Source organism: Mrakia frigida (assembly GCF_051309035.1).
Source record: "Mrakia frigida strain ATCC 22029 unplaced genomic scaffold BDY24scaffold_53, whole genome shotgun sequence".
Taxonomy (NCBI): domain Eukaryota; kingdom Fungi; phylum Basidiomycota; class Tremellomycetes; order Cystofilobasidiales; family Mrakiaceae; genus Mrakia; species Mrakia frigida.
Window position 1 is genome coordinate 20,327 of NW_027481228.1, and position 26,844 is coordinate 47,170.

General features: G+C 54.3%; 8 protein-coding genes across 8 annotated transcripts; 6 read left to right on the forward strand and 2 right to left on the reverse strand.

The window, feature by feature from the left end:
* Positions 1-94: 94 nt before the first annotated feature.
* BDY24DRAFT_419212 (NAD-binding protein) lies at positions 95-1,488 on the reverse strand (the record flags this gene model as incomplete). The annotated part of the gene is made up of 9 exons (XM_076643947.1): positions 95-161; positions 258-401; positions 479-492; positions 585-644; positions 716-851; positions 916-953; positions 1,034-1,078; positions 1,147-1,403; positions 1,473-1,488. 9 exons carry the CDS (start codon positions 1,486-1,488, stop codon positions 95-97), a joined length of 777 nt encoding a protein of 258 aa, XP_076492231.1.
* A 412-nt stretch (positions 1,489-1,900) lies between these two features.
* BDY24DRAFT_404497 (40S ribosomal protein S27) lies at positions 1,901-3,282 on the reverse strand. Its single transcript, XM_076642510.1, has 4 exons — positions 3,174-3,282; positions 2,887-2,982; positions 2,271-2,336; positions 1,901-2,122 (listed from the first exon to the last, which is right to left on the reverse strand). Exons 1-4 carry the CDS (start codon positions 3,174-3,176, stop codon positions 1,961-1,963), a joined length of 327 nt encoding a protein of 108 aa, XP_076492232.1. The 5' UTR covers positions 3,177-3,282; the 3' UTR covers positions 1,901-1,960.
* Positions 3,283-5,528: 2,246 nt separating this feature from the next.
* BDY24DRAFT_404500 (uncharacterized protein) lies at positions 5,529-7,205 on the forward strand. The gene is made up of 6 exons (XM_076642511.1): positions 5,529-5,750; positions 5,830-6,031; positions 6,152-6,280; positions 6,364-6,522; positions 6,623-6,655; positions 6,754-7,205. Exons 1-6 carry the CDS (start codon positions 5,622-5,624, stop codon positions 6,933-6,935), a joined length of 834 nt encoding a protein of 277 aa, XP_076492233.1. The 5' UTR covers positions 5,529-5,621; the 3' UTR covers positions 6,936-7,205.
* Positions 7,206-7,313: 108 nt separating this feature from the next.
* Positions 7,314-9,472, forward strand: BDY24DRAFT_242424 (alpha/beta fold hydrolase). The gene is made up of 8 exons (XM_076636727.1): positions 7,314-7,647; positions 7,751-7,856; positions 7,947-8,014; positions 8,120-8,277; positions 8,386-8,538; positions 8,613-8,643; positions 8,754-9,062; positions 9,156-9,472. The coding sequence occupies exons 1-8, from the start codon at positions 7,600-7,602 to the stop codon at positions 9,204-9,206; spliced, it is 924 nt and encodes a 307-aa protein (XP_076492234.1). The 5' UTR covers positions 7,314-7,599; the 3' UTR covers positions 9,207-9,472.
* Positions 9,473-9,738: 266 nt separating this feature from the next.
* Positions 9,739-17,941, forward strand: BDY24DRAFT_419216 (uncharacterized protein; the record flags this gene model as incomplete). Its single annotated transcript, XM_076643948.1, has 12 exons — positions 9,739-10,368; positions 10,509-10,533; positions 11,081-12,960; positions 13,050-13,915; positions 14,355-14,416; positions 14,723-15,037; positions 15,279-15,361; positions 15,434-15,593; positions 15,683-16,184; positions 16,270-16,777; positions 16,845-17,556; positions 17,631-17,941. 12 exons carry the CDS (start codon positions 9,739-9,741, stop codon positions 17,939-17,941), a joined length of 6,054 nt encoding a protein of 2,017 aa, XP_076492235.1.
* Positions 17,942-18,743: 802 nt separating this feature from the next.
* BDY24DRAFT_404518 (uncharacterized protein) lies at positions 18,744-21,127 on the forward strand. The gene is made up of 9 exons (XM_076642512.1): positions 18,744-18,799; positions 18,939-19,360; positions 19,456-19,524; positions 19,630-20,013; positions 20,104-20,148; positions 20,260-20,485; positions 20,577-20,588; positions 20,668-20,753; positions 20,868-21,127. Exons 1-9 carry the CDS (start codon positions 18,763-18,765, stop codon positions 20,979-20,981), a joined length of 1,395 nt encoding a protein of 464 aa, XP_076492236.1. The 5' UTR covers positions 18,744-18,762; the 3' UTR covers positions 20,982-21,127.
* BDY24DRAFT_404523 (uncharacterized protein) lies at positions 21,106-22,570 on the forward strand. Its single transcript, XM_076642513.1, has 6 exons — positions 21,106-21,272; positions 21,370-21,737; positions 21,814-21,990; positions 22,063-22,074; positions 22,175-22,281; positions 22,358-22,570. Exons 1-6 carry the CDS (start codon positions 21,110-21,112, stop codon positions 22,440-22,442), a joined length of 912 nt encoding a protein of 303 aa, XP_076492237.1. The 5' UTR covers positions 21,106-21,109; the 3' UTR covers positions 22,443-22,570.
* Positions 22,571-25,455: 2,885 nt separating this feature from the next.
* Positions 25,456-26,803, forward strand: MPS1 (serine/threonine/tyrosine protein kinase MPS1; the record flags this gene model as incomplete). The annotated part of the gene is made up of 6 exons (XM_076637607.1): positions 25,456-25,725; positions 25,821-25,916; positions 26,015-26,173; positions 26,273-26,338; positions 26,444-26,577; positions 26,659-26,803. Coding segments are annotated over 6 exons (870 nt in total), but the record flags the coding sequence as incomplete, so codon positions are not given.
* Positions 26,804-26,844: the final 41 nt, after the last annotated feature.

The window sequence follows — 26,844 nt, forward strand, 5'->3', positions numbered from 1 at the left end:
AGCGAGAGAACAAGAAGGGTCTCTGAAAGAGGGGCATGGATTTCGTTAAAAGAAAAAGTAGAGTTTGAGAGGAGAAGAGCAGGAAAGAATTTTATTACCAAGGGACCTGCAAAGGAGTAGGTAGATCCTTCCCGAGCACTTCCTCAGCGTTCCCGATCCCTCTAAAAAAAGACAACAAACCACTCGCGGTCAGTTCGTTCTCCTTTCCTCTCTCGTTTCTCCCACCCCAAAAGAACCTCATCGAAACCTCGACTCACTTGGGTCCATTAGGAGCCCAGAACTGTCCACTCTGCTCGATCGTCAAGGACTCTACGAAATCGAGGAAGACGGGAGCAGCGACTTCCGGCGTGATGGCTCCTCCTTTCTTGTAGTGCTCCTTCATTCCTTCGGTCATTTCGGTGCTGTAGTGGAACGAGATGAAGTGGAGTAATCGTCAGTGAGGGAAGGAAGGAGGAGGGAGAGAAGGAGGTGACCGCACATGAGGAACCCGGGCTGCGAATCGATTCGAAGAACGACGCGTCGACGACCAGGAGGTCAGCTCTCTCGCTCTCTCTCCCTCTCTCACGTAGAACCCATCCACTCACGTGAATCATCCCAACCGTAATTCCCTTCTCCTTCAAATCGAAACTCAACAGTCTCCCGATCTGAAAACACAACCAGATTCAGCTCTTTCTCTCGCTCTCTTCCTTTTGTCCCTCGTCCTCGTTTCACTCACCATATTCGCCGCCGCCTTACTCCCATGATGCCCGAACATCCCACCACCTTCGTTCTGAGTCCTGAGCGTGATGGAACCACCTTCGGAAGTGAGGAGGATGAGTTTGGCGTGAGGGGCGAAGGAGGAGGATTGGACGCTGAGGAACGACGCGTTGAAGAAAGGTCAGCGAACGAGCGGAAAAGAGATGCTGGAGGACGTACAGAGCTGAAGTAAGGAAGACAGGTGCGACTGCGCAGATCTACGAGGATCAAGAGAAGGAGTAAGTCCGAGAGAACGAACGAAGATAGAGAACGGAGGAAAGAGGCGACCGTAGCTTACTCGATACATATCCATCTCGTCCTCCCAGTTGGGTTCCTCGAGAGTCTACCCATCATACGCAGTCAGTCAGTCTCTTTCCATCTTATCTCATCTTCTCTCACCTGTCTACTCACCTCCTTCTTCAACACCCCCGCAACAACCACGACCCAATCGACCTTCTCTCCCTTCAACCCTTTCACAATCTTCTCCCCAGCTCCTTCGGTTCCTACGTCGATTCCATCGATAACGTTCACTCCTTTGGGAAAGAAACCTTGCTTGGGTGGAGAGCGGGTGGTAGCGAAGATGGTGGTAGGGTTGGTGGAAGAGGAACGAGAGGAGAGCACTTTGACGAGAGCGAGTCCGAGGCCTCGAGAGGCGCCGATGATGAGAGCTGAGAGAAAAGAGGAGAGGGAGCAGTCAGGGAGTGAGCAGGAAGAGGGGAGGGAGGAGAAGGGCTGACCTGTAGAGGGAGGCATCGTAGCAAACGGGAGAAAAGGGAGATGGTGGGTGGAGGGAGGGAGCGAGGTGAGCTCGTCGATTCGAACGAGTTCCTCGGAGAAGCCATGACGTCGTCTCTTTCTTTCTTTGTTTTCTTTCTCTTTGTTTGTTGTTCTTCGGTTCTTGCCCTCAAGTAGTCAAGGATGAGATTAACTCGCTCGACTTTCTCCCAGAGAACCAGCTCGTCGCCCTTTCAGCCCTCCCTCCATGTCCGTTTCCTCTCGAGCTCACCTCCTCAACCTCCTCTCTCCGCCCATCTTTCCCAACGGCGCTCGACTCGTAATAAGCGAGAACATCATTCACAAGTCCTTCTACTAACCCGAAAACCCAGCCTGAAAACGATTCGAAGACCCCATTTCCATCACAGAAACACGAGTAAACGACGTTTAAGCCTTCCTTCGGAAAGAGCAGCCTGCGAGTACGGAAGCGAGCAAGAAGGAAGAGCGAAGGTCAGCGTTCGTCTTCAGGGGTTGAGGGAAGGGTCGAAGGGGTAGCTGGTGGTGGAAGTTGTTTGGGCAAGGGAGGAAAGAGAGGAAGGAGACGAGACGCACCCTCCTGGAGACGGGCCTTTCCACCTCGGGGCTGGCAAAGGATGGTCTGGCACGATCCACACTGCAAGAACGAGGTTAAACGATGAAGAGAAGGTCAGTTGAGCTTCGTTCGAAGAGAAAGACGATCGGTTGGGGTTGGGGGTTCGATTTGAGTTTTCGGTCGCGAGCTTCCGTCTCGTTTCGTTGGAGGTCAGGAGGAGGGAACGAACCTGAACGGCAGTGGAAGCGTGGGAGAAGACGGTGGTGATCTGGAAGCACCCGGGGCACTTGACGTCCTGTTTGGTGGAGAAGAGCGAGAGCGAGCGAGCGAGAGAAGAAGGGAGGGAGAGGGAGACGAAGGGAGCGAGGTCAGCGACGTGTGAAGGGAACCATCAAGGGAAGAGGTGAGAGTGTTTGGGAATAGTGTTGGGTGGTGGTGGTGAGGAGTGCGTGGGTAGCGAGGGTGGGTGCGACGAGAAGCGAGAGGGGTATAGGTGAGGTTGGGAGGAGAGAGAAGGGAGGAAGGGAGGAAGGGAAGGGAGGGAGAGGATGACCTCGACTCGTGTGACCCTTCCCTCCCTTCTCCTGCCCTTTTCTACCTCTTCCACCTCTCTACATCCCTCCCAAACCATCCTGGTCTCCTCCTCTTCCTACAGCCATTCCCTCCCCTCTCCGTCCTCTCGTTCCAATGCATTCCAAGACCGCTCCCTCCTCTCTCTTCCAAATCCGCACTCTAGTCTCCTCCCTCCTTCTTCCTCCCTCCCGTTCTCCCGCTGTAGTCCTCGGATTCCGATGGTTGTTGCTGGAGGTTGTTGCTGAGATTATGTGGTATAAGAGTATACTAACCATGAAGAAGGAGTTGGGGGACTGCACGAGCCTCTTGAGCTTGTGCTTCCTGAGCTCGGCCTCAGACGAGGGGTTGAGGAGATCGATGGCGAGAGTCTGTAGAGCATACGAGGGAAGAAAAAAAAGTCAGCATTTCGTCCTGTACGAGGGGTGGGTTGGGCGGGTATGCTGAGAGGTACAGGGACAGCGTTTCTCCTCCTATGGTTGAAGAAAGAAACCTCGTTCGCCACCACCTCGTTCCCTTCCTCTTGCCCTCCTCTCCCTTCTAGGATTCAAGTGGAACGCACCATTTTTTACGAGTGTTTCTTGTAAAAGGTCGAAGGCGGCGAGAACCTGTGGTCTAGCTGCTGACGAGTGAAGTGAAAGACGGGGGACGGTGGTCGATGGAGGGAAGTAAGAAGGAGAGGCGGACAGGCGAAAAGCTGAAAGGAGAGGCCACCCGCGGAGTCAGAATTGTCGCTGCTACATCTCATTTCTGGCAGAAAGTTCTCTCGCTCGCTCAGCAGATCCTTCGCGGACATGCAAGATGGCTTTGGACGTGAAAACGAAAACTTGCTCAGGCCAAAATGTATGGTCACTCGCTCGCCCAACGACCCTCTCCTTTACTTCGCCTCACCTCCCTCCTCCTCCTCTCCTTCCTGACCTCCAACCACGACCCACGGATACCTTCATCTCGCTCTTTTTCGCTCACTCTCTTCTCGTCGGTCTTCTTTCCGTCCTGGACCGTATCTGCATGCTTTAGAATCGCTGGGGACGCTCGTCGAACCGAGTCGACTGGCCAACTCCCTCTCCTCCCCTTCCTCCCCTCCCTCGACTGAACCTGCTTCCATGACTCTCTCTCGGACCAACCTTCGTTGCAGCTTCCTTCCGGACGACCTCCTCGCTATCTTTCTGCATACCTCTCGAACCCAGGATTTCCGTCGATATCAGCCTCGCCCCTTCTATCGCCAACGGACTCCTTTGACCTCGACCTCGACCTCGACTTCAACCTCCTTCCCTTCCCTTCGCTCCTCTCGTTGTTCGACATCCTCGCCTTGCCACCAACTTCAGGACGCAACAGGATTGATCATCATACTCGCTCAGCATCTCTTTCAAAGCTTGTCTTTGAAGGAGGTGAGATTTTGAGCGGTTCTCAACTCGAGGAGGGAAGAAGAAGGAGCAAGAGAGGGAGGGAGGTCGAGCTCGTCTCGTCAAGCTCTGTAAGTTCGTCTTCCATCTTCGCTCCCCTTCTTCGATGTGGTCGTGGCCCCGTAGGAGAGCTCAAGCTTCTCGAGAAGGTCCTCGCCCTCGAAAGGACCATGTTGGCTCGCTCTTGTTGATCTCGTTCGAAGGGTCGAGCTGAACAGCCGAAACGACTTCTCCCTTTCTCCCTTGTCTTTCCTATCCTTCCCTTCGTTTATTATTCTCTGTCTACGTACTGCTCTTGTCTCCCAGATACGATGCTGAATCCATTCTCATCCTCACAAGCAGTCTCGAGAAACATCGGCAGGTTCCACGGCGGAAGGCGTCTCCTCCTTCGACCAAAAGCTCCACTACTCGACCTCTCCTTCTTTTCCATCCCTTCTCTTTCAAGACCATTGCGACCTGTCCCGTCTACTGTTTTTGACGCACACCTTCCAAAAGATCCCCATCTCTCTCCGACATCCCCCTTCGTGGATCTCTTTCTGCGTCCTTCTGTTTTGATGGACTTTCAAGCTCATTTAACTCCTCGCGCGCATGTTTCGGCTCGTCTCTCCTCTCCTCTCCTCGCTTGATCTCCGCCCTATCAAGGTTTTCGCTTCATCGACCGCTTGTCATTTTCGTCGGAACCAACAGGACTGCTCACTACTACTCAGACACGAGCTAGTTGAATTTGTTCTTTTCTAGGGTGTTCGCCCAAAAGACCCTTGGGAGGCGCCGTCTCCCCTTTCATTCTTGTTTTTGTTTTGACCTACTCTACGGATCTGTCTCCTCCTGAGACGCACCTGCAGACCCTCATGTCTATCTAGCATGCCTTTTTTTTTCCTCCCTCTCTTCTGAAATGTAAACAAAACGAGCTCGAGAGCGTTCCAAACGACCCTCCTTTTTCCTCTCAACTCATCCGCCCAAGTCTCACCTTGCTTTCTTTCTCGTCCTGCCAGATCCTTGGATCTTCGGCTGAGATCCAGATGATCCTTTCCCTCTCTTCCTCCCTTTAGGGCCTTCAAGGCAGCCTCAGAAGGAAAAATCAGACGTCGGAAGATCTCGAGCTTCTCGGATGCTCGGTCGGTTTCACCCCCCTGCGGTCGCGTCCAACGCCTCCTCGTCGGGAACCGACCAAGGCTTTCTTTGCCCTCTTAAAGCGGTCTCGGAAGCCTGATCAAAGCACTTTGATGAACTCCACTACCGGCTTGGTTGGAGATGTTTTGGATTTCGGAGGCGCCGAAGGGTGAGCGCTTCCGACTTCAGGGTGGGCCGGACGTGCGTCCTCGCTTCGTGCCTCTCTCCCTTTGAGGCAAGCCGACTTTTGCTTGTTTACTGGGCTTGTTTCGCTGCCAGGCTTCGTCTCGCTTCGGTGTGTTTCGCTCTAATTCGTTCCCTCGGAGGGGGCGGGTTGAATCACTGACGAAAAACCCTTCAAAAGAGGGAGGGGGGGGCGAACTGTTTTCTCTTTCCATCAACCACCATCTCCCTCTTCCTTCTCTTCCTTCTCTCACCTTCCTTCCCTCTACTCTCCTCCCCTTCGCACTCCTTTCGCCCTTCGCTCCTCTCCAGCAATGCTCTTCGCTTCCTCTCTCCTCGCCGTCGGACTCGCCCTCCTCCCCTCGACCTTCGCCTCTCCCTCCAACACTTCCCCCAACCCTGCTACCCACATCCTCAAGCGAGCCGTCGCTGCTCCCATCTGTGTGAGAATCCCTCGCTTTCGCTTCTTCTCCATCTCTATATGGGTGCTGACCTCTCTTCTTTTCTCCGTTTTCCCTCCAGGTTACCCTCGACGTCGAGATCCCCGGACTCACCATCCCTGGAATCCTCGGCCTCCCCGATATCGTCCTTCTCGGAGTTGACCTCGGATTGACCTGTGTCTGTGCTACTCCCTTGGGAGGCCTTACCCCTGGATCCATCGCCCTCCTCGAGACTCGACTCCTGTCGGGTACCAACATCGCTCTCCTCGACGCCCTCGGATTCAGTACGTTTTTTTTTTTTTTTTTTTTTTTTTTTTTTTTTTTTTTTTTTTTTTTTCGGCTCCATCTTTTCTTCCACTCTTACTGATGACCTTTCCTCCTTCCTTTCCCCTCTTCTCGCACAGCTCTCCAAACTGCCCTCTCCTCCCTCACCGCTTCCCTCGTCCCCGATCTCGTCCTCGCCACCACTGCTCCCGCTCGATGCATCTACCCCTCCAACTCCATTCCTAACTCTTGCACCACCTGTGACTTCGGTCAGTCTATCACCTCTGCTTCCTCTTTCTCTCGAGCCGACAGCTGACTCTTTTCCTCGTCGCGTCCCTTTCCTCTTCCACAGATTGCGAGGACAACTTCACCAAGACCAACGGACAGTGCCTCTCCAACGTTTCCCAGAGGAGGCGACGAGAGCTCATCATGACCCGACCTGGAGCTTGCCCCAACAGCATGCAGGCTTGCTCCATTGTCGGACTCTCTGGACGAAGGACCTCTCAGTTCGGTGAGTTTTTCTTTTCCTTTCCTTCTCCCCGACTCGCTTCACCTCTTCCATCTCCTTTCCCCATTCTGACCCCTCCCCGTTTACACTTTTCCCCTCTCAGAGTGCCTTGACATCCGAACCAACATCGAGTCTTGTGAGTTTCAATCTCTCTCTTCCTCTTCGACGCGTCTCCCTTCCCTCCTCTTCCCTCTCGCTGACTCCTTCTTCCCCTTCTTCTTCCCTTTTCTTCAGGCGGAGGATGCTTGGTCCCCTTCGGATCCCAGCCTACCGGTCAGGACTGCACCCTCATCCCCAACGTCGAGGGAGTCTCCTGCACCAAGGGTCGATGCGTCGTCTCCGAGTGCGCCAAAGGTCTCGTTGTCGACGCCAGCAGGTCCTCGTGTGTTTCGTACGTCGGAGTCGAGTCCAAGTAGATTGTAGTGCACATTTACTTCTTCCTTCCTTCTGTATTTCTCCTCTTCTCGGACAATCTTCTCTCTCTCGGTTGCTTCTTCACTCGCCTCTTCCACAAACGGTTTTGATTTTGCTTCTTTCCTCTCTTTTGGTCTCCCTCCTCTCGGGCTTTCTCTAATAATCTTACCTCTGTCTCTCCATCTAGAGTTCGTTTCGGGTCTTCTCTAGCTCATTCATCTTACCTCAGCTTCTATAATTCTAGCTCTTGGGATCATGTCATTCTTTTCGGACTGAACTTCGATCAATCGAAAGGAAAGACGCGTCTCGACTTCGACTTCTGTTCCACTCTTTTCTTATCGTTCTACTGCTTTTCTTCCCGGCCGTCCTGAGTCGTGCAAGAGTGCAACTCCAGCAGAGCGAGGAAGGAAGACTCGACGAAGAGGTCGAAGATCCGTTGAAGCGCTCGTCTCGCTCACTCAATGCGTTCCCTTCCCCTGAATCGACGACTACTGTTTCAGTTCGCTGCGACGGATCACAAGGAACGATTCCGGATCCCCCTTTCGTTTCTACGTTCCCTCAGGTGATCTCTCGTCAAAACAAACCCCCTGATTCCTTTTCCCGTCTCTTCTTCTCTCGAACCACCACCATCGCCCATTCACTCGACCCTCTCCTTCGAAAACCACCATGTCTACTCCTCTCGCTTCTCACAACTCCCATCACCATCATCACAAGGTCAGCTCACTCTCCTCTCCTACTCTTGAGCCATCCTGTACCCATCCCACTCCGATTCGAATCGACGAGCTGACGTCCTCTTCTCTTCCCCTCCATTTCTCAGTCCGTCGAAACCACCTACCAGACGGTCTCACTCTCCGATGGAGTCGAGATGTTCTGGAGAGAAGCTTCTCCTCACAAGGACGCTCCTGTCATCCTGCTGCTTCACGGTCAGTCCTCTTTTGCGTCGCGTCGTTTCCCCCTCGTCTCTCGGACGACCCAAGCTGACTCTCGTTCGTCTGTACTTCCCCACTGCTCAGGATTCCCTACCTCTTCTTTCCAGTACAGAAACTTGATCCCCAAGCTCTCTCACAAGTACAGGGTCATCGTGAGTTTTCGGCGACGCGTCGATCCGGACGACGTTTTCTTTTTCCCTGTCGTCTCGCCTCTTTCTGACGTCCCCTCTCTCTCTCCTCTTCCAAAACTCTTTCAGGCTCCCGATCTTCCCGGATACGGAGATACCGTCGCTCCCGGATCCTACGAGTTCACCTTCGCTGCCCTTTCCCAGTCTCTCGAGCTCTTCATCGACGCTTTGGGAATCAAGTCCTTCATCTTCTACGCTTTCGATTACGGAGCTCCGACTGGATTCAGGTGAATATATTTCTTACGTGTTTTCATCTCCTGGCCTTTTGAAGTGCTGGAAACGAAGCTGACTGCAACGACGACGCGTTCGTTTCTTTGTTTCCTTTTCTTTCCCAGGCTCGCTCTCCGACGACCCGAGCTCTTCAAGGCGATCGTCACTCAGAATGGAAATGCTTACGAGGAAGGTCTGGGAGAGTTTTGGAGGCAGACGGGGTTGAGAGATGTCTGGGAAGATCCTTCCTCTCCTGAGAAAAGGAAGAAGCTCGAGAAGTGAGTTCTCCCATCGCGTCGAGCGTTCTGCCCCGTTCACCTATCAAACTGACTTGATTTCCGCTGTTTACTAGCATCCTCACCCTCGAAAGTACCAAGTGGCAGGTTCGTCTCCTCCTTCTCTTCCCTCGTTGGCCGACGCACGCGTCGTCGTTGTTTCTTCCCTTCTTCTCTTCGCTGACCCCTTCTTCTTCCACTTTCCTTTCTTTACCTAGTACACCCACAACAACCCCAGAATCCATCTCCTCGCTCCCGAGTCCTACAACCTCGCCTACCTCCAACTCAAATCCACCATCGACGCTCAAATCTCCCTCTTCGTGTCCTACGCGTCCAACGTCGACCTCTACCCTGCCTTCCAAGAGTACCTCAGGAAACACCAACCTCCTACCCTCGTCGTTTGGGGAACGGGAGACGATATGATCTTCCCCAAGGCGGGAGGGGAGGCGTTTGCGAAGGACATCAAGAAGGAGAACCTCGTCGTCGCGTTCAACGATGGGTGCCACTTCGCTTTGGAGAGTCACTTGGTGAGTTCGAGGGTCTCTTCTTGTTAAAGCGTCTACCCTTTGATGTCGGATAACTGACCTCCTTCTCTGTTGTTCTATCGGTGGGGGGTTCAGGACGAGATCTCCGAGAAGATGTTGGAGTTCTTCCACAAGTTCAACCTCTGAGGATTGATCGGACGCTCCCCTTCGACCTCAAGAGTTCTCTTTGGATGAACACCGATCTTAATGACATCTAACGACCTGATTCTGCCCAGAAATTCGAAGAAGATCGAGGAAAGAGGTCGAGTCGAATCGAATCGGCGACGCGTCGAGGACTGAACCACGAAGTCGAGCGTAAACCGAGAGTTGTGAGTACCTCGTCGCTACTCTCTTGAGATATGAAATTCAGGAGACCGGAACTCAAAAGAGAAGATGGGAAGGAAAGAAGAAGAGCGAGAGGAGGGGCAGAAGGGAGGAACGAGTTCCTCGACCTCGCTCTCCTCCTTCCTCAACATATATTCATCTTTCGCGGTCCTCCTTTCAAGCTCCTAACACCTCGGCAAGCTCGCAGATAACATGAGATGTACATGTCGACATTTTTGGAAGGACAGAGGGACTGTGGACGGCGGTGAGGAAGAGAACGAGCTCAACTTTCTTTCCTCCTTCCCCTCCTCTTCCCTCAACCGCATCTTTGCTCTCGCTGCCTTCCCTCTTCACCATGTCTACTACAACCGTCTCCAAGATCCCTCCTCCTTCTTCTTCCTCCCATTCCTCCAATACTTCGTCCTCCTTCCCCATCAATGTCTCTACGTTCTTCAACTCTTCTTCGCACGATCTCATCCTCCAAACCCCCTCCCTTCAGTTCTACGTCGAAACCCTCTACCTCTCCGCCTCCTCTCAAGTCTTCAAGAACATCCTCTCTCTCCCTCACTCCTCTTCCTCCTCTTCCAAGGACATCCTCAAGATCGACGAGGACAGCTCCCTCTTTGAAGACTTCCTCCGTTTCATCCATCGAACGAGCTCCCCTCCTCCGTCCGGTCTCGCCTTCGACCGCCTCCTCGAGATCAGGAAGATCTGCACCAAGTACGACGTCGACGTTGGAGCGACCAGACTATGCGAGGAGATGTTCAAGCACGTCAAGGAGAAGCCTCTAGAGGTTTGGGCCATCGCAGCGAGTCATGGGCAGGAAGGGTTGGCCAAGAGCTGTTACGCCTACTTCCCGACGTCCGTTCACGATTCTGCCTTAGGCAAGTCTAGGAACACGTCGCCTTCAGATGTACCCAAGGAGTTGATGGAGGATGTGCCAGCAACAGCGCTGTGGCATCTCCTCAGGAGCTACGACAGGGTCGTTGGCTCGGGACTGAGCTGGCATGAGGCTGGGAAGGCGACTTGAGTGAGTTCGACCAGACTCTTTCCCTTATTTTTGCCTGTCAACTAATATTTATATACATCATCGCTGACTGTTCGCTTCGTTCGACTCTGATGCAGGCCGTCGAAGGGTCGTTCCGTCGAGGTACGTCGTCCACGCGTCCCTCCCCGTCTGAGTCTCCCTCCCTTTTCTCCTCCTGGCCTCTCTTCGGTTTCAGATCTTGAACTGAACCTCGCTCCTCCTTTTCTTCGATTCCTCTGTTCACAGCACCTCAGGAGAAGGAATGTTGGGTAGACACACGCTTTGTTTTGCTCGCGATCTTGATGGGTCGTCGCCTTCTCTTCTTCTCGACAGTTCGCGTTCGTTCAACCACAATTTGTACAACTAGGTCAACAAGAGAGGATGTCTACGCCTCTATGATAACATAACAGGAGCTAGAAAGCAAGTTTTTCTGTCTGCGATCGCCCGTCGCGAGGGAGAGACGGTGCGAAAGTGTTGAGCTCGACTCGTTCCTTCCCTCTCCACCGACTCCCACCCAACCTTCTTCCCATGGAATCGACCTCTCACTCCTGGAGGACTGAAGACTAGACCCAAAGTACTAGTGAGCATCCATCCCACCCAGATCACTCTGAGAAAATCTTCCTTCGAACGAGCCACTGAACAGAACCAACTTCCTTTCCTTCCAGCTCAGCTTCCCCTCCTCTCGCCATGTCGATCAAGCTTCAACTCCTTCCACCTGTCTCCTCCTCCTCTACTACTCCTCTCAAGATCAAGGTCGTCTCTTCCACCAAGATATCGGCTCTGATCCATACGTATCTGGTCAAATCCAAGCTTCCTTTGAGCCAGAAGGAGAGCCTCTCGGTTTGGCTCGAGGAGGAGGAGCTCGAGCTCGGAGCGACGGTGGCAGAAGAGGAGATCTCGTCGGGAGAGAAGTTGAGGATCGTTTATACCAAGAAGGTGGACAAGGGGAAGGGGAGGGCGATGGAACCGGTGTTGGAGAAGGGCAAGGGCAAGGGGAAGGAGAGGAGGAGGGAGGACGACGAGGAGGAGGACGAGCTCGACGAAGGACCCGAGTGGGACGATGCTTTCCTACGAGAAGTGGATCTCAAGTCGAAGCAGAGCAGACCACCAGCTCCTTCAACCTCCCCCAAACAACACCATCTCCAGCCATCCACTTCGGCTGCCAACTCGTCAGCAACGACCCTTCCTGCTCCTCCTCGTCCAAACACCACCGCCCCTCCCTCCTCGTCCTCCTCCTCTTCAAAACGACAACGCTTCAAACCCCTCGGACCTCAAGTCGCTCCCTCTGCCAACCTCACCCCAGTCGTACCACCCGCCTTGGACGAGGAGGAGGACGAGTTCTCCTCCATGTTGTTTCCTGACGACCTCCTCGCTTCCATCGATCTTCCGACGAAGACGACAACTCCACTAGAGACTCCTACCACGTCTTCTTCTCCTCCTCACCCTCCTCCGAACACTCCAAACTACCTTCCATCCCCGTCGAGGCTCCTCGCTCTTCAAGAACGGCTCTCAGCAGCAGCACCAGAGTCGCCGGGAGGACGCGTCTCTTCGTCTCCCTCGTCCACGTCAAAAGGAGGAGCTCAACCTCGTCCCGTCGCACCTTCACCAGTACCATCAACCTCCCGGCCACGCTCGGAAGTCGTTCCTCCACCGGTCATCCGATCCTCAGATCCACCACGGAAGTCCAACCATCCCTCCTCCTCTTCCTCGTCGTCCTCTTCTCCAACAGCGGCAGAGAAGCTCGCCCAGTACCGCTACGCCGCTCTTCCTCCTCCCGCCTCTCAACCACCAACCGAACCAAAACCAACTCCTTCCCCTTCCCCTCCTCCCAAATCGTCCTCGCCACCTCGCTCCTCTCAAACCGCTCCTTTCGTCTTCCAACCCTTCGGCCCTCCCTCCTCCTCCTCCCAACCCGCCTCGACCGCCGCCGCAACTCGTCCTCGGATCAAAGACGTCTACGGAGACGACACAGCAGATGACTTCTTCTCCAACGCCGTCGACCCTCTCGATGGGTATGAACGAGTCAAGCAGGAGGAAGAAGAACGGCGAGGTGGGCTGCTCGCTTTCGAGGACGCGTCGATGGAGAAGGACGAACTCGCAGAGGATCCTGAGGAGCAGAAGGAGACGGAGCAAGGGATGGTTGTAGATTTCTGGGGAGGAGGTGGGATGGTGAAGGTGGGAGAGGAGAGTGGTCCTCCTGCTTCGTTGGTGAGAGGGAGGGAAGAAGGCGAGGGAGAGGGAGAGACGGGTTGGGTGTATGAGGAAGAGGGAGGAGGTGGGATAGGGCTTGGGTTCGAAGAGGATGATGGAGATGGGCTGAGACTGAGTGAGGTTGGCGGAGTTGGTGGGTTCGTCGCATCGCTACCGGTCGTGCGAGAGGAGGAGGAAGAGGAAGAGGAGGAGGTTGACGAGCTGGCGGGCGACGATGGTGGTGAAGAGGGTGCTGCTGCTGTGGATGTCGGGTTGGAGAAGGCGAGCAAGGTGGTGATGGCAGTCGACGTGGGAAGGAAGGGAGAAGAAGTTGGAGAGCGAGAGAAGCGAGTGGTCGCGGTGAGTCGCCTGTCTCTCCTTTCGTCTTGCTCGTTTCTGAGGCTCGGAACTGATACCTCTTCTTCCCTCTCCGTCTTCGAATCTTACAGATGCCCCTTCCACCAACTCCCGAATCCCTACCTCGCCCCAATCCTCCTACCTCGACCAACGCAGCTCCTCCTCCTCCTCGGCCTTCGTTCGTCGTCGTCGCCAGCACCACTTCCTCCCCTCCGCCTCCTGCTCCACCCTCTCGGAACCTCACCATCGCTCACCTTCCTTCCTCCGTCCTCTATCTCATCTTCCTCCAAACCATCGATCCCTTCTGCCTCTCCAATCTCTCCATCCTCCTCACCTCCAAACTCTTCCACTCCGTCGCTCGACCCATCCTCTACCGCGTCGTCTCCCTCCGCTCAACCCAAGGCTGGAACTCCTTCTTCACCTCTGGCTCACCCACGGAACTTCGCTCGTTCTCTGGAACCGCTCGAAGGAAGGAAGACTACGACGCCGTCGAGGAACTCGAGATCCACGCCGCAGGACCCAAAGACGCGTCGGATCTTTCGAGAATCGATATGGTCCTCGCCTTGCACGACATCTCCAGCAAACGAGGTCGGAAACTACCTTTCGTACCCAACTCTACTCCCCTCCTCCCCAAACTCACCAAACTCACCCTCTCCTTCCCTCCCAACTCTCCCACTTCGTCCCTCAACTACTCCATCGCACTCAAACCTTTCCATCCAGCGCTCCTCAAATCGCTCTCCTTCCCTTCGCCGACGGTCGAGATCACGTTGATTGGAGTTCGGAATACGGATCAAGTGAGAGCGGTGTTTGGGACGGTGCAGGGCGTGAAGAAAGTGGTGCTGGAGAGGCCAGCCGAGAGCGGGAGGAGGGAGTTAAGTGAGATGGCTGGAAAGAGCGGTGGAAGGATCAAGGTTCCGGCTGGGGACGAGGGTTGGGTTCCGACAGAGAGGGTGGAGGAGTGGAGGAAGAAGAGCGTTTGGGTTGGGATGCTTTGAGAGGGAGGGAGGGAGGGACGACGGGTCGAAGGCGCGTTCGTCTTTGATCTGCCTCTTTCGTTTGGGCTCGGTTCGTACGACTTTAATGATTTCTTCTCTTTTCTGACGATTTTGCATGCCTCTCTGCTTTCTTAGCTCTTTTTCTCGCAACCCTCAGTTTAGAGTCGCCCTTCCTTCTTTCTTCAGCGGGAGGAAGCGGCTGAGCTGGTGCAGTCGGGTCGCAGACCTCTCAGATTCACTCGTCCAGGCCTGTTTCAAAGTCAGCATATTTTCCTCTTCACCGTTGCATTGTTGTTCGAGAAAAGGAGGGTCGAAGGGAGAAGGTCCGAGAGACGCGTTGAGATCCGTCGATCCGAACGACAACTGATTGGTTCGTTCTCCCTGTTCTTTCTTGCTCACAAGTCGCATCGATCCTCATCTCGCCACGAAGGCTGGCTACTGTCTCAACACTACGATCTCAGCAGGTACGCGAAAAAAGAGAAGGGAGGAGGAGAAAAGAAGAAAAGAAGGCGGGGGCCGTCTCCGTCTTTGCAATGTCCCCCTTCTTCTCTTGGAGAGGTCTGTCGAGATCTGTCAAAACCTTGAAACTGTTTCCTCGTTCGAGACCTCGAAGAGGAGTCCGACAGGCAACCTGCGAGGAGGAGGAGGATGGGAGGAACGAAGGGAGACGACGGACGAGGATTTCCTCTCGCACCTCTTCGGATCTCCGTTCTCCTCGACGTTGCGGCTCTCCTTTGCTGACTTTCGCTTGATCTTTTGCTCTTCCTCAGGGATATCTTCACTTTCTTATCACTCGTCAATGATGACGCGTCAATGCGAAGATTTGACGCAGGCCATGGCGATCCTCGAGCCTCGATCAGTTCCCTTTCGAAGGACCTCTGGCCCAGAGCCTGTTCCTCTGCTCCTTCTCGTCAACCACCACCACCGCTCGCAAGCTCGCTCTCTTCTCATGGTCCCATCTTTACTCCGTAGAGGGATCTCGCGCTCTCTCGTCGGTCTGGCGTTCTTGGTGGCAGGAAGCGTCGATGCTCAAGACACGAGCAACAACTCGACCTCGAACTCAACGGGCCTTGGAAACGTTCTTTGTGAGTGAAGTTCTACATATTAACCTTCTTTTCATGTCGCAAGCCTCAGGTGCTGCCTTTCTCCTGCTTCGACTTCGAGATTTGGACTCGAAGGAAGGATCGCTACATGGGAAAAGGAGGACGGAAGGAGAGCCAAGGGAGGAATCCAGAAAGCTGAGAGCTCACCTTCGCGCCGTCCTTTTTCTCGAGACAGCTTGTTGACTTCGCTTTCCTCCCCCAATTCCGGTTCCGATTCTGATAGACACCTCAACAGCAACCTACTGCTCCGCCCCCAACGGCATCCAGGTGCAAGACTTCGCCTTTCAGTACTACGAGCAAAACAACGTTCGTCCCTCCGACCTCCTTCCTTTCGCCGTCTCCCAAAGCTGATCGTTGCTCTCTTCTGGTACAACTCAGTCCGCTTACATCACCCTAGCGATCGCGTCTCTCACCAGAATCAATCTCGCCATCGAGATCGAGATCTACGCCTACGATATGTCTATCCTCGACACGACCTTCAACTTCTGCGACATCCTCGGAGGACTCCTTTGCCCTCTCCCTGAGATCAGCTTCTCTAGTGAGTAGCTTTCCGATTGCTGCACTAATAGAAGGCAGAGATCGTGACTGACCTTTTCCCCGCTCACTTCCTATTTCCCTTTTCGACAGTTGGGACGAACCTTCCTCTCACCGAAGAGGACACCTCCTCCCTCCCCTCCATCGCCTACACCGTCCCAGACCTCGAAGCTTACGCCCGAGTCAAGTTCATCGACGTCGTCACCAACGAACTCGTCGGTTGCGTCGAAGCTTCGCTCTCAAACGGTTGGACGACTCGTCTCCCCGCCTTCCTCTGGTCGACAGCCGGAGTCGCGCTTCTCGCCGTCCTCGTTTCGTGGTTCCATACGGCTTGGAACATCTCGAGGTCGGATCCCAAGCTCAAGGATCGAGCAGAGCTGGTGACGGGAAGCTCGAGTCCTGGGCAATGGAGAGTCGTCGACGTGATCTTCATGTTCCAGTCGATCGCCGCGACGGGCTTGCTCTCGCTCGAGTTCCCTTCAACCTACAGAGCCTTTGTCCTCAACTTCCAGTGGGCTCTGGGGATCTTCTCGACCGCAAAAGTTCAGAGTGCTATCGATCGGGCGAGGTCTATCACGGGAGGGAAGCTCACCAGGTTCGTCGCGTCTCGTTCTCTTTCGTTCGAACACGAGCTGACCTTCCGCTCCTTGTTTTCGTCTCCTCTTTCCTTTCCTTTACAGCCAAGCCTATCCAGCAGCCGCTTTCGTCAACAGTAACTCTACCTACACCGTCCCCATCGGAGGCGAGGCTCCCCTCAACATCTCAACTTTCCCAGGACTCTCGTTCCCTTTCCCTTTCGTCAAGCGGTCCGAAGACCTTCTTCTTCCCTCAGCCTACTCGCTACCCTCCAATCACCTCAACCCTCTCTCCCTCCTCCGTCGAGCTGCTCTCCCTGATGAAGCCTCCTCTAACTCAACGACAAGCCTTCCCTCCGGAATCCCGATCTACCTCAACTCGCTCGATATCCCCGTCGCCAACGCCTTCTTCACCGTCCTCTTCACCTGGATGTTCATTTGGTTGGTGTTTGCTGGATTGCACTTGATCCTTTGGCTGGTGGTGATGGGGGCTACGCACGGGGGAAGGAAGGTTACGTGGAAGGGAGAGAAACGCGTCGTCGTAGGGGAGGGCTGGGCTTGGAGGTTGAGGAAGAACTTTGGGTTGTTGGTGGTGACGAATATTCTCAGGATTGTGAGTCTTTCTTCATCCTTCAACCTTGCTGCTACAAGTAGCTGACCCTAGTTTTCTTCTCTCGCAGTCCCTCATGGTCTTCTTCCCCGTCGCCATCTTCTCCCTCTACCAATTCACCCTCAACGACACCTGGCTTACTATCCTCCTCGCAGCCCTGGTCCTCTTCATCACCCTCGCTACTCTCCTCGTTGCCGAGGGTACTCTCCTCCTCGCCAACCGTCGATCTCACTCCTCAATCCCAATCACTCACTCCTCGAGGCGAAACTCAACATCGCGTCGAAACTCGACCATTTCCATCTCCACCTCCCCCTCGGATTTCGCAGCCGACTCCCAATCCTACCAAACCGTCGTTCAATACCACAAATCCATGTTCTCCCCATTCCCTACCTTCCGACCTCTCTGCTCGGCCCTCTACCAACAGTACCGCTCCCCCCTGCACTCGTTCTGGCTTCTCCCCATCCTCTTCTCGACCTTCGCTAAGGCGTGCCTCATCGCTTTCGCTCAAGGACACGGAGCCGTTCAAATCATCGGTCTCGTCATCGTCGAGGGGTTGACGTTGGTCCTCCTCGTCGCGTTCAGACCTCACACGAACAAGAAGGGAGACTGGTTGAGCGCGACGTTGAGCGTGTTCAGATTGGTGGCGATGGGGATGATGATCGGCTTCTTGGAGCAGTTCTTTACCCTCTCGGGCATCATTAGGACGGTTCTCGGGCTTGTAGTGATTGCGGTTTGGGGACTTGCTGTTGTGTTGTTGTTCTTTGGGATCATTTACAACCTCTGTGAGTCGACGCGTCCTCTCCTCTTTCTGAATCCTCGAGCTCGAACTGACCCCTTCGCTCTTCCCTCTTTTCAGTCTGGGGAATCATCTGGAAACGACACACTCCGTCGGCACCTATGGACGCGGAGGACCTCGACTTGGACTCTCAGCGAAGACCTCACTCCGTCAGGCTCGAGAACGAAATGGAGAAGCGATCCAGCCGATCTCGTCCCACCTCGACCTACCGAGAAGAGAGCTTCGTCACTTCCGACCCTCCCAAGGCCAAACGCTTCTCTTCCCGCTCCGAGACGGAGGAGTCCTCTCAAACCCAACCATCTTTCGGAGAAGAACCGACGTCGACGCAGGGACGCGAAGAAGGAGACGGCTACCTCGGACGTCGTGCGTAGACTAGTGTGCTTATTTAGTTTCTTGTCTTTGTGTTCGACGTTCCAGCTTGATCTACGCTACATTTCTCGTTCAGTCATTCGCTCGCTGTCGCTGCTTCTCTCTCTCTCGCTCTCTCTGTCTCTCGTTCTTTCGATTTGGCCACTTACTACGCTTGCATTTCTTCACGACCGTCCTTTCTCGTCCCTTTAATGATAACCAGTGTTACCAATATATCTTTTAGACCTGTCCCTCTCCTTCTGCTTGCGTTGTCTTCCCTGTCTTTTGTTTTCGTTTATCTTCGGACGCGTCCCCGCTTCCTGTAATCTCATCAGTCATCTTTCTGTTCAGTACTAGGTTCAAATTTGCGGTGCATTCATCAGGAAAGGCGTCCAATACAAAGCCGTTGACGGGAAGTCGACCTTTGCGGATGCATGCGTTCTCGACGCGTCGAGAGATCCACGCTTTCGCAGGCTCAAAGCTTCTCGTGGTTGCTGAGTCGGTGCAACTGCCTCCTCGAAAGTCAAGGAGTCCATATTTTCGCTCTACAGTAGATTGAAGCCCGAAAAAAAAACAGCGGTGAAGAACGAGAGAAACAAAACAGTTGAGCCCGACGCGATCTCCTTGCCTTCAGTCATCAGAAAAGACGATCTTGTGTCGCCACGAGGTCGTCTACAAACGTTAGCAAGATAATATTCTGTTCTTCTCAACAACTCAGTCGACCAGAAGATTTTCTTGAAACGCTCTCGGTGACTCACGAGTCTGCGCCTTCCTGTTTTGAGCTTCACGACAGGTCAAAGACGTCCTTTCCTTCCTCTCCCTTCCCTTCCCAACCATCACCAGGATGAAAGTCCTCACTGCTTCTGTAGTGGCTGCCACAGGTGAGTAATCTATCATTCCGCTGGAGTGGTGTCGTAGAGGGCAGTACAAGAGAGTGGGAGAAGGAAGGACGAATGAAGCTGACCTCCTCCTTCCTCCTTCTCCTTCTTTTGTTTCTCTTCCTTCTTCGTCCTCCTATAGTCCTCGTCTCATCCACTCTCGCCAGCGTCAGCCGTCCTTCTCCAGCTCAAAGCATCTACGGAAGCGTCAGCCCTCCTGGTCCCTCCGGCGCATGGATCTTGACAGAGCAAGAGGATCGAGCTCACAGGCGACCTTCCAGACCCGCTTCCACCCCTTCCAGCATCCCTTCCACCCTCTCTCCTCCTATCGACTACGGTGGCGACCCTCGTATATGGTTCAGATCTCAAGGAGAAGCTGGAGAATGGGTCTACATCGGTGAAGGAGTGACGAGGTGGGAAGGGGAGAGTCGAAAGGAAGTCTCGAGATTGATCTTCTGCGACTTCGATGGAGTCGAGAGGGTCACGACCATCCAGGTCGCAGGATCTTCAGATGCTGGGAGTCGACCCCGGAAGGTTTGGCAGGATCTTGTGTCGGTCAGAGAGGTGAGAGCTCTCGATTCGAGTTTTTCGCTCTCGACGACGCGGTCCTGAAGGCTGATCTGTTCTTCTCCTCTCCTCCCCCTTCCATTTCTCCTCAGAACGTGATCGATTCCAAGATGATCTACGAGGACTCTGTCGCTCTTGGACGAACTCCTCTTGGTACTGGTGTGAGCTCTGCGTCCTCCTCTGACCTCTCCTCGCGAACGTCCACTGAACCTCCTCCGTTTGCTGCTTCTCTCTTTGGTCCGTCCTCTTCTTGTTTTCTTCCTCAGCTCGGTGGACCTCGATGTGACGTGAAGAACCCTCGTCCTCTGGACCCAGTCCTAGCTTCTTCGTCCTTCTTCCACTCCCTCCTCACCTTCTTCGGACTCGCCTCTCCTCCCTCGCCTCTCCCCTCGTTTGGCGACCCTTCTGCCTTTGAGTTCACCCCCTCCTTCCACTGGGTCAGTCTCGGGGACGGAGTACTTCGAGAGGAAGACCCCGACGCTCCTATCCCCGCTGTCAGGATGGTCGGAGGAAGCGTTCGTTCCGAAGTCCTGCTTCGGTTCAAGGATTCGACGGGCAAGTGGAGAGTGATCATAGCAAGCCACGGAGGAGGACCTCCTGGTGAGATGAGACCTGTCACTACGGCGGATGACTTGAGGAGGGTCGAGCAGGTGAATGTTTCCAGGAGGGGGGAGAGCAAGAGCAGTAGAACGAAACGCAACGGCTGACGAGCTCTCCCTTTTTTTTCCGCTGTCTCGCAGGAGCGTGCTCGAGAAAAGTTCTTGAAGGATAAAAACCGTACCGTGGTACGCATCGCGTGTTTTTCTTAGAGACGGAGGGAAACAGCCATGTGTCGTCGTCGAAAAACGCGTCTTTTCGACCGACGGCTGAGATTTCGTTCGTCCCTCCTTCTACAGAATCCTTCTTCCTTCGGGCAAGGCGGACTCTACTCCCATCCTCCGGTCGCAAAGAACCCCATCAAGTACACGTACTGCGACTGGGAGCATCAAGGACCTCGACACGCTCCTTGCCATCATCTTCGACATCTTCACAAGAACATCGCTGCCCGATTGCATTCCACTCTCCAAAGGATGACCAACGAGGAGGCCTACATCGTCGCTTTAATCTTTGGAGTCGGTCTTGGTGTGTGTTTGATCTTCGAAGAGTGCGAGCGAGTTCGACAAGAGGACGCGTCGCTGATCAATTCGTCTCTTCTTTCTCCTCTTCTGTTCAGTCTCTATTCTCGGTGAGTCTTCACCCCGCTTCATTTCAGATTCTCCTCTACTCTTTCTAATTGCATCATCCTCTCTCTCTCGTTTCTTCAGATCCTCGTCAAGATCGCTCGTCAACTCTTCGTCCGACGCCGAGCGTGTGCTGCTCGAAGAGCCGCTCTTCCTTCCTCCGCTCCCAAGTAAGTCGCTTCTCTACTCAGCGAGCCTTCCTTTTCTTCCTCTGTCTCTTTAAAAAAATCCCGTCATGCTGACGTTCCTCTTCGTTCTTCTTTGCGTCGTTCTCAACCTGGCAGGTCTCCCATCGACTCACGATCCGTCTTCGAGTACCCTGGCCGCCAGCAGAAGGACGAAGATATCCCGTCGTCGGAGAAGGCTACTTTTGCTTCCGACTCGATCCCTACGGATGAGAAGCTTTGAGGGATGTCTCAGCGATCTGCCCTTGTCTTACGTCGTTTTGCGATCTCGTTCCCCTTCTTTTCTTCATTTAAAGTCGCAGCTCGCTCCGCCGTTTCTCCCTCCTTAGTGAGATATGTTCATGTCTCCTTCTCTATCAGGGCACGTCGGTCGAGGGAGAGGAGATAAAGTGAAAATCCGTCGTCACGACTCGGCCCAGGTCTCGAAACGACCTGCGCTGCCCTCTCACCCCCAACCACCACCCTCTCTGCTACTCTTTCAAACCATGAAACTTACTGCTCTCGGTGAGCAGACTTCGCCTCTTCTAGATAACTGAGATCCTATCCGAAACCTCGAAGGCTGATCAGCGTCCCTTTGTTCGCCTCCCTTCCCTTGTCTCAGCTCTCCTCCTCGTCCCTACCTCGATCCTCGCTCTCTCCGGAGAAGCTCCTCACAGACTCGACAGATCCTCCATCTCTCGTACTCAGGAGAAAAAGGATAACCTCCCCAACCATCTCGAATCTCGACAGCCTTGCCACGGGGGGATCAAGAAGGCTGAAGGAGGCTTCCTCCAGAGGTTCGGTGGAGGAGGAGGAGGAAGGGAACCACGACCTTCTTCCCTTGCTGAGCTTTGGGATCAGTGGATGGGGAAGAACAAGGACAGGTTCAAGATCTATGGAGAGGCTGAGAAGATTCCTATGGACTCGGATCTGATCTACATCCTTCCTATCGACTTGGATGCCTCTCTCGTTTCTGACGTTGAGGTCGAGGTCAGCCTTTTCCTCCCTTTCTCTTCCCTCTCTCCGTCGTTTCAACGGCTGATCCCTTCTTTCTCGACATATTTAGCTCCCCGCTGAGCCTACCGAGCTCAGGACTGGACATGCTCACGCTCACGGACACCATCACCACCACCAGCACAAGGAATGGAAGTCCTCGTTCGCTGGAAGGCTCGACCGAGCTATCGAACAGCTTGAGCCCGCCGAGGCTGCGTTCCTCTCCTTCGTCTTTGGGTTTGGTTTGATGGTGAGTCTCGAGGACCCTTCTGCGATCTCGTCTGACCTCTATTCTGATTCTCTGTCTGTCTTCCTTCTTTAGTCCCTCTTCGGTGTACGTCCTCCCTCGTTCTCTCAACCGACGCCGTCACCTTCCTTTCCCTCTCCCTGCGCTGACTCTTCCTCCCTTCACGTTCTTCGCGTTTCTCTCAAAGATGCTCTTCACCATCACTCGACGACTCGTCGTTCGAAACAAGGCCTGCAAAGCTAGACGAGCTGCTGCTGTTCTTGCTGCTGCCTCTCCTCCCGCCTACGTCGTCGCGTGAGTTTGAACCTCTCCCTCCTTCTTCCTCTCTCTTCACTCGCACCACTGACTCGATTCTCGCTTCTCGATGCAGTACCACCTCTACTACTAAGGAGAAGGTCGCTCTCGAGGAAGCTATAGGATCCGAGGAGGTGCTCGTCTTGCTCGAGCACCAGTAGACTCGTCGTCGTTGTCGCCGCGTCGTGATATTTCTTTGCCTTCTTTCTCTTCTTACGATCTCTCTTTCGCTTTGCTGGTCCGCACACAAGTTGATCCTGTGACGTTGTCTTCTCTACTCTCTCTTTGATGAATTCTGTTGGTTTCGCTGGGTCGAGGCGCCCTGCCATCCCCCTTCGTTGAAACGACCCAGCTCCCTTCCCCATCTCACTCTCTCAGGATGTGGCGAAGACGAAGCGGCTCGGAGCATTCTTTTCGAAGGGAGGGTTCGAGGTCGAGACGGGAAGCACGTCGTTGAACAGGGGAGGAGGGAGGTTGCTCGGAAGTCGAGCAGGCTCGGAAGTCAGGGCACGAATGTTTTCGGTACTTCTTCGCTGAGACTGATGTGTCCGCTGAACCGATATGTACTGCTCTGAAGAATGTCACTGAGAAAGAGGACTCTGAATATATAAAAACGGGGCAAACGAAAAACAAACGCGTTCGCTCTTGCTGAGCTCTTCCTTCCTCCAACCCCCTCGACCTCGTCACCTCCCTCTCCTTCCCTCTCTTCTTCTCGTCTCTCTTTTCGACTGGGGAAGACAACGATGACTTCCTCCATGCCTCGCTCCACCTCTGGATCCTCCCTCAACAGCCATTCTCGAAGTGCCAGCATGCCTTCTTCCTCCGCTTCTCCTTCCTCCTCCTCCCATCACCATCCTCCTCCATCCTGGTCCACCGGCAACGACTCTTTTGATTCCGATCTAGAGAACGTACCACCACCACTCCCTGTATCTGCAGCTCTTTCTTACCAACGACCTTACACTTCCTCCTTCAAACCAACACCACCTTCGCTCGACTCTTCTTCGCCCTCCTCCTCCTCCCTCCTCTCTTCAGCTCACTCCTCCTCCTCAGCCGTCACTCCTCCTTCCTCGGACTCAAACTACTACTTTTCCGCAGCAGCAACTAAGAAGGAAGTTTCCACCTTTTCTTTATACCCCAAACCACGTCAACCTCTGACGGCTACGACCTCGTTGGGTCCTTCGGGAGGATCGACGGCGGAAAGGTCAACAAGTGCGAGCGAGCTCGGTTTAGGGAGAAGTAGAGCGTTCGGACGCGTCGTTTCGGTGCCTTACGCTAGTCTGGGAGGGACCGCTTTGGGTGGAGAGAGAAGGGCTGGACCAGGGGAGGATGGATGGGCAGCAGGAGGGACTGAAACCATGTCGACTCGACCTCCATACGACGTGAGTGTTGCGTTTCTTTCTGTTCTCCTTTTCTCACCGTCGCTCGTGTTGGAGTCCTCACAAACTTCTGCTGATTTATACATACTCCCTCCCTTCTCTCTCCCTATCTTTCACCCAGCTCTCACCCTCCACCTCAACCCACGACACTTCTCCTTCTTCCTCCTCCCTTCCTCGCTCCTCCTCTCGTCCTCCTCTCCAATCCACCTCCTCCTTCGATAAATCTACTTCTGCAACCACGTCCAACTTCACCTCTCGAACAGCAAACACCTCGACCACCACCACCACTCCAGGACCCACCTCTCGGTTCAGGATTCCTTTGAGCGAAACCAGACCGACGAGGCAACCTCTCGGAATGCCCGTCAGGATGTCCAAGGAGAAGCAGGCAGAGATGAGGGAGCAGGCGGAGAGGGAGGATAGGGAGAGGTTGGCTAAGGAAGCGGAGGAGGCTGGACGAGGTGAGTTTGGATGAGTCTTGCAAGGATTGAAGGGAAGGGAGAAGAAGGGAAGGAAAGTGAGCTCGACCGCCGTCTGACGCGCCTTCCCTTTTCTTTTTCGCTCTTTCAGTCAAAGCTGCAGCTCTGGAACACCCTCGGATATCACCAGCAGCTTCCCTTTCGATGTTGTCCTCCTCTTCACAAGCAGCTCATCCACCACCCGCCACTTCCTCGTCAGAATTCAACCACGATGACTCGCTCTCCCTCACGAATCGAGCGTCCTCCTCTTCCTCCGCTGCTCGTTCGACATCTCACCTTCAACCCTCGTCGCTGTCCTCCTCCTCATCCCACTCCCACTCTTCATCCTTCCCCTCTTCGCTACGCAACGCCGTTCCAAATCATCCAACGGCCATCGTCGAAGAAACAGAAACGGACTACTCCTCGTCGACACCCTCCTCGTCCTCGTCCTCCTCTTCACCTCAGACCCAAACCCAAACAGTCGTTCCTTCATCGTCACTTCAACATCAACGACATTCTCCTCCTTCCCGCTCACCACTCCCATCGGTAGCTCAACTCCAACATCAACCGCCATCACCCTCTTCCTCTTCTTCCTCCCACCACCTTCCCTCGGAATCCTCGGATCCTCATCGTCAGAAATCTCGCCATCGCTACTCTCCATCTACACCAGCAGCTTCACCTCCTTCCGATCCACCCTACTCCCGTCATCTTTCCGCTTCGTCCTCGTCGATAGACCACCACGAAAACGTCGGAGGACACTCGAGAGCCACTTCCTCCCACGGCTACCGACCTCCCACTCCTCCTCGCTCAAAACCTCCATCGGTCGGCAACGACGTCCTCCCAATCGCACCTTCTCCGGAACCCTACAGCTCCTACTCCCTCCAACACGAACCTCATCGACCTCCACCGCCTCCTCCACTCTCTCAACCGCAATCGCATCAGCAGTACCAACCTCAACCTCCTCCGATACAAGATCCTCGTTACGCCTCGACGAACGGATATCCACTACAACCGCAGCAGCAGCAGCAGGAGCACCAGCAGCCGATCTACCCAGGAGAACAGCAGCAGCAGTACCAACAACAGACGGTTCGGCCGATGCCTGGAGGACCTCAAGGTGGACACTACGAGCCTTTGACGGGGTCGACGATGGGTTCGTCGATGATGCAGCAGTACCCTCAGCAGCAGCAGCAGTACCTTCAGCAACAACAGCAACTTCTTCCTCCTTCGCCGACGGATAAGGATACGATCATTGTTCGTTCATTGCCTTCTCTCCCTTTCTCGACGCGTCTCGTCCCTTCTCGCTGACGTCCCTGTTCTCGTCTTGTGCTCGCCATCCCCTCGCCATCCAGGTCAAAGGAGTCCCTTACCAAAAGCTCTGCCTCGTCGGACGAGGAGGATCCTCTCGAGTCTTCAAAGCTATCGACAAGAACCACACCGTCGTCGCCATCAAGAAGGTCTCGCTTCACAAGCTCGACAACGAAGCGATCAAGAGCTACGAGAACGAGGTTGCGTTGCTGAGGAGTCTGAGAGGGAACGACAAGGTTATTCAGATGTACGAGGATGAGACGGTGCTAAATGAGAGGGGAAGGAAGCTGCCGAAGACGCTTTATGTGGTGAGTCCTCGAGTTCGGTCGAGGAGAGGTTGTCGTTGAAGACGAAGTTGAGCTGACTCCATCTTTGCACTCGATTGCTTTGTTCGGTATTCCAGGTGATGGAATACGGAGAGGTCGATTTCTCGAGGTTGCTGGAGGAGCAGAAGGGCAAGAGGTTGAACATGAACTTCGTCGGACTGTTCTGGCTCCAGGTACGTCTCCTGATTAGCCATTGTCGACTCCACTGTCTTCGCTCTCTCAAAGCTACGCTGACCTGTGTTCCCTTTCTGTGCTCGTTTGCCCTTCGTAGATGCTCGAGTGCGTTCAAGTCTGCCACGATCGAGGAATCATTCACACGGATCTCAAGCCCGCCAACTTCGTTCTCGTCCGAGGAGCCCTCAAGATCATCGACTTTGGAATCTCTCATGCGATAGAGGAGCATACTGTTCATGCTAGGAGAGACGCTCAGGTACGTCCAGCCTCGCCGTTCCCTAAGCTCGAAACCGCGTCGCGTCTCCCTTGACTGACGCGTCTCTCGGTGTCCTTATCTCCTTCCGTCTCCTCGTAGATCGGAACCCTCAACTACATGTCTCCCGAGAGTGTGATACGTTCAGAAGCTGGTCAGCAGATGGCTGTGAGTCTTGCCATCTTCGTTCTCGATCCTCCTCGTCTTTCCTCTTCCTCCGCCTTCGCCCTCGACTGACCTCCCTTTCCTCCGTCTCTTTTCTTGTCCTTCCAGCTTGGTCGTCCGACGGACGTCTGGGCTCTAGGATGCATTCTCTACCAGATGATCTACGGTCGCCTCCCTTTCGGCGAGTTCAAGGACCACCCGTCCAAACTTCGAGCCATCACCAACCCCGATTACCAGATCAAGTACCCTCCTACCTCCACCCCAACCATCGGTTACGCTCCTCCCGATGCTCCTCCTCCGCCGTTCGATCCCGAGTTGACGAGTCCGGTCGATTCAAGTGCGATTGCGGCGATGAAGAGGTGTTTCAAGTTTGGAGAGAAGGAGAGACCGACGATTGCTCAGTTGCTGGAGGATCCGTTCTTGAAGCCTTGGCTGAGTGAGTTCTTTTGTTCATTTTTACCTTCGTAGACTGGATCGTCGAGGTGAGGCGGACACAGAGAAAGAACGAG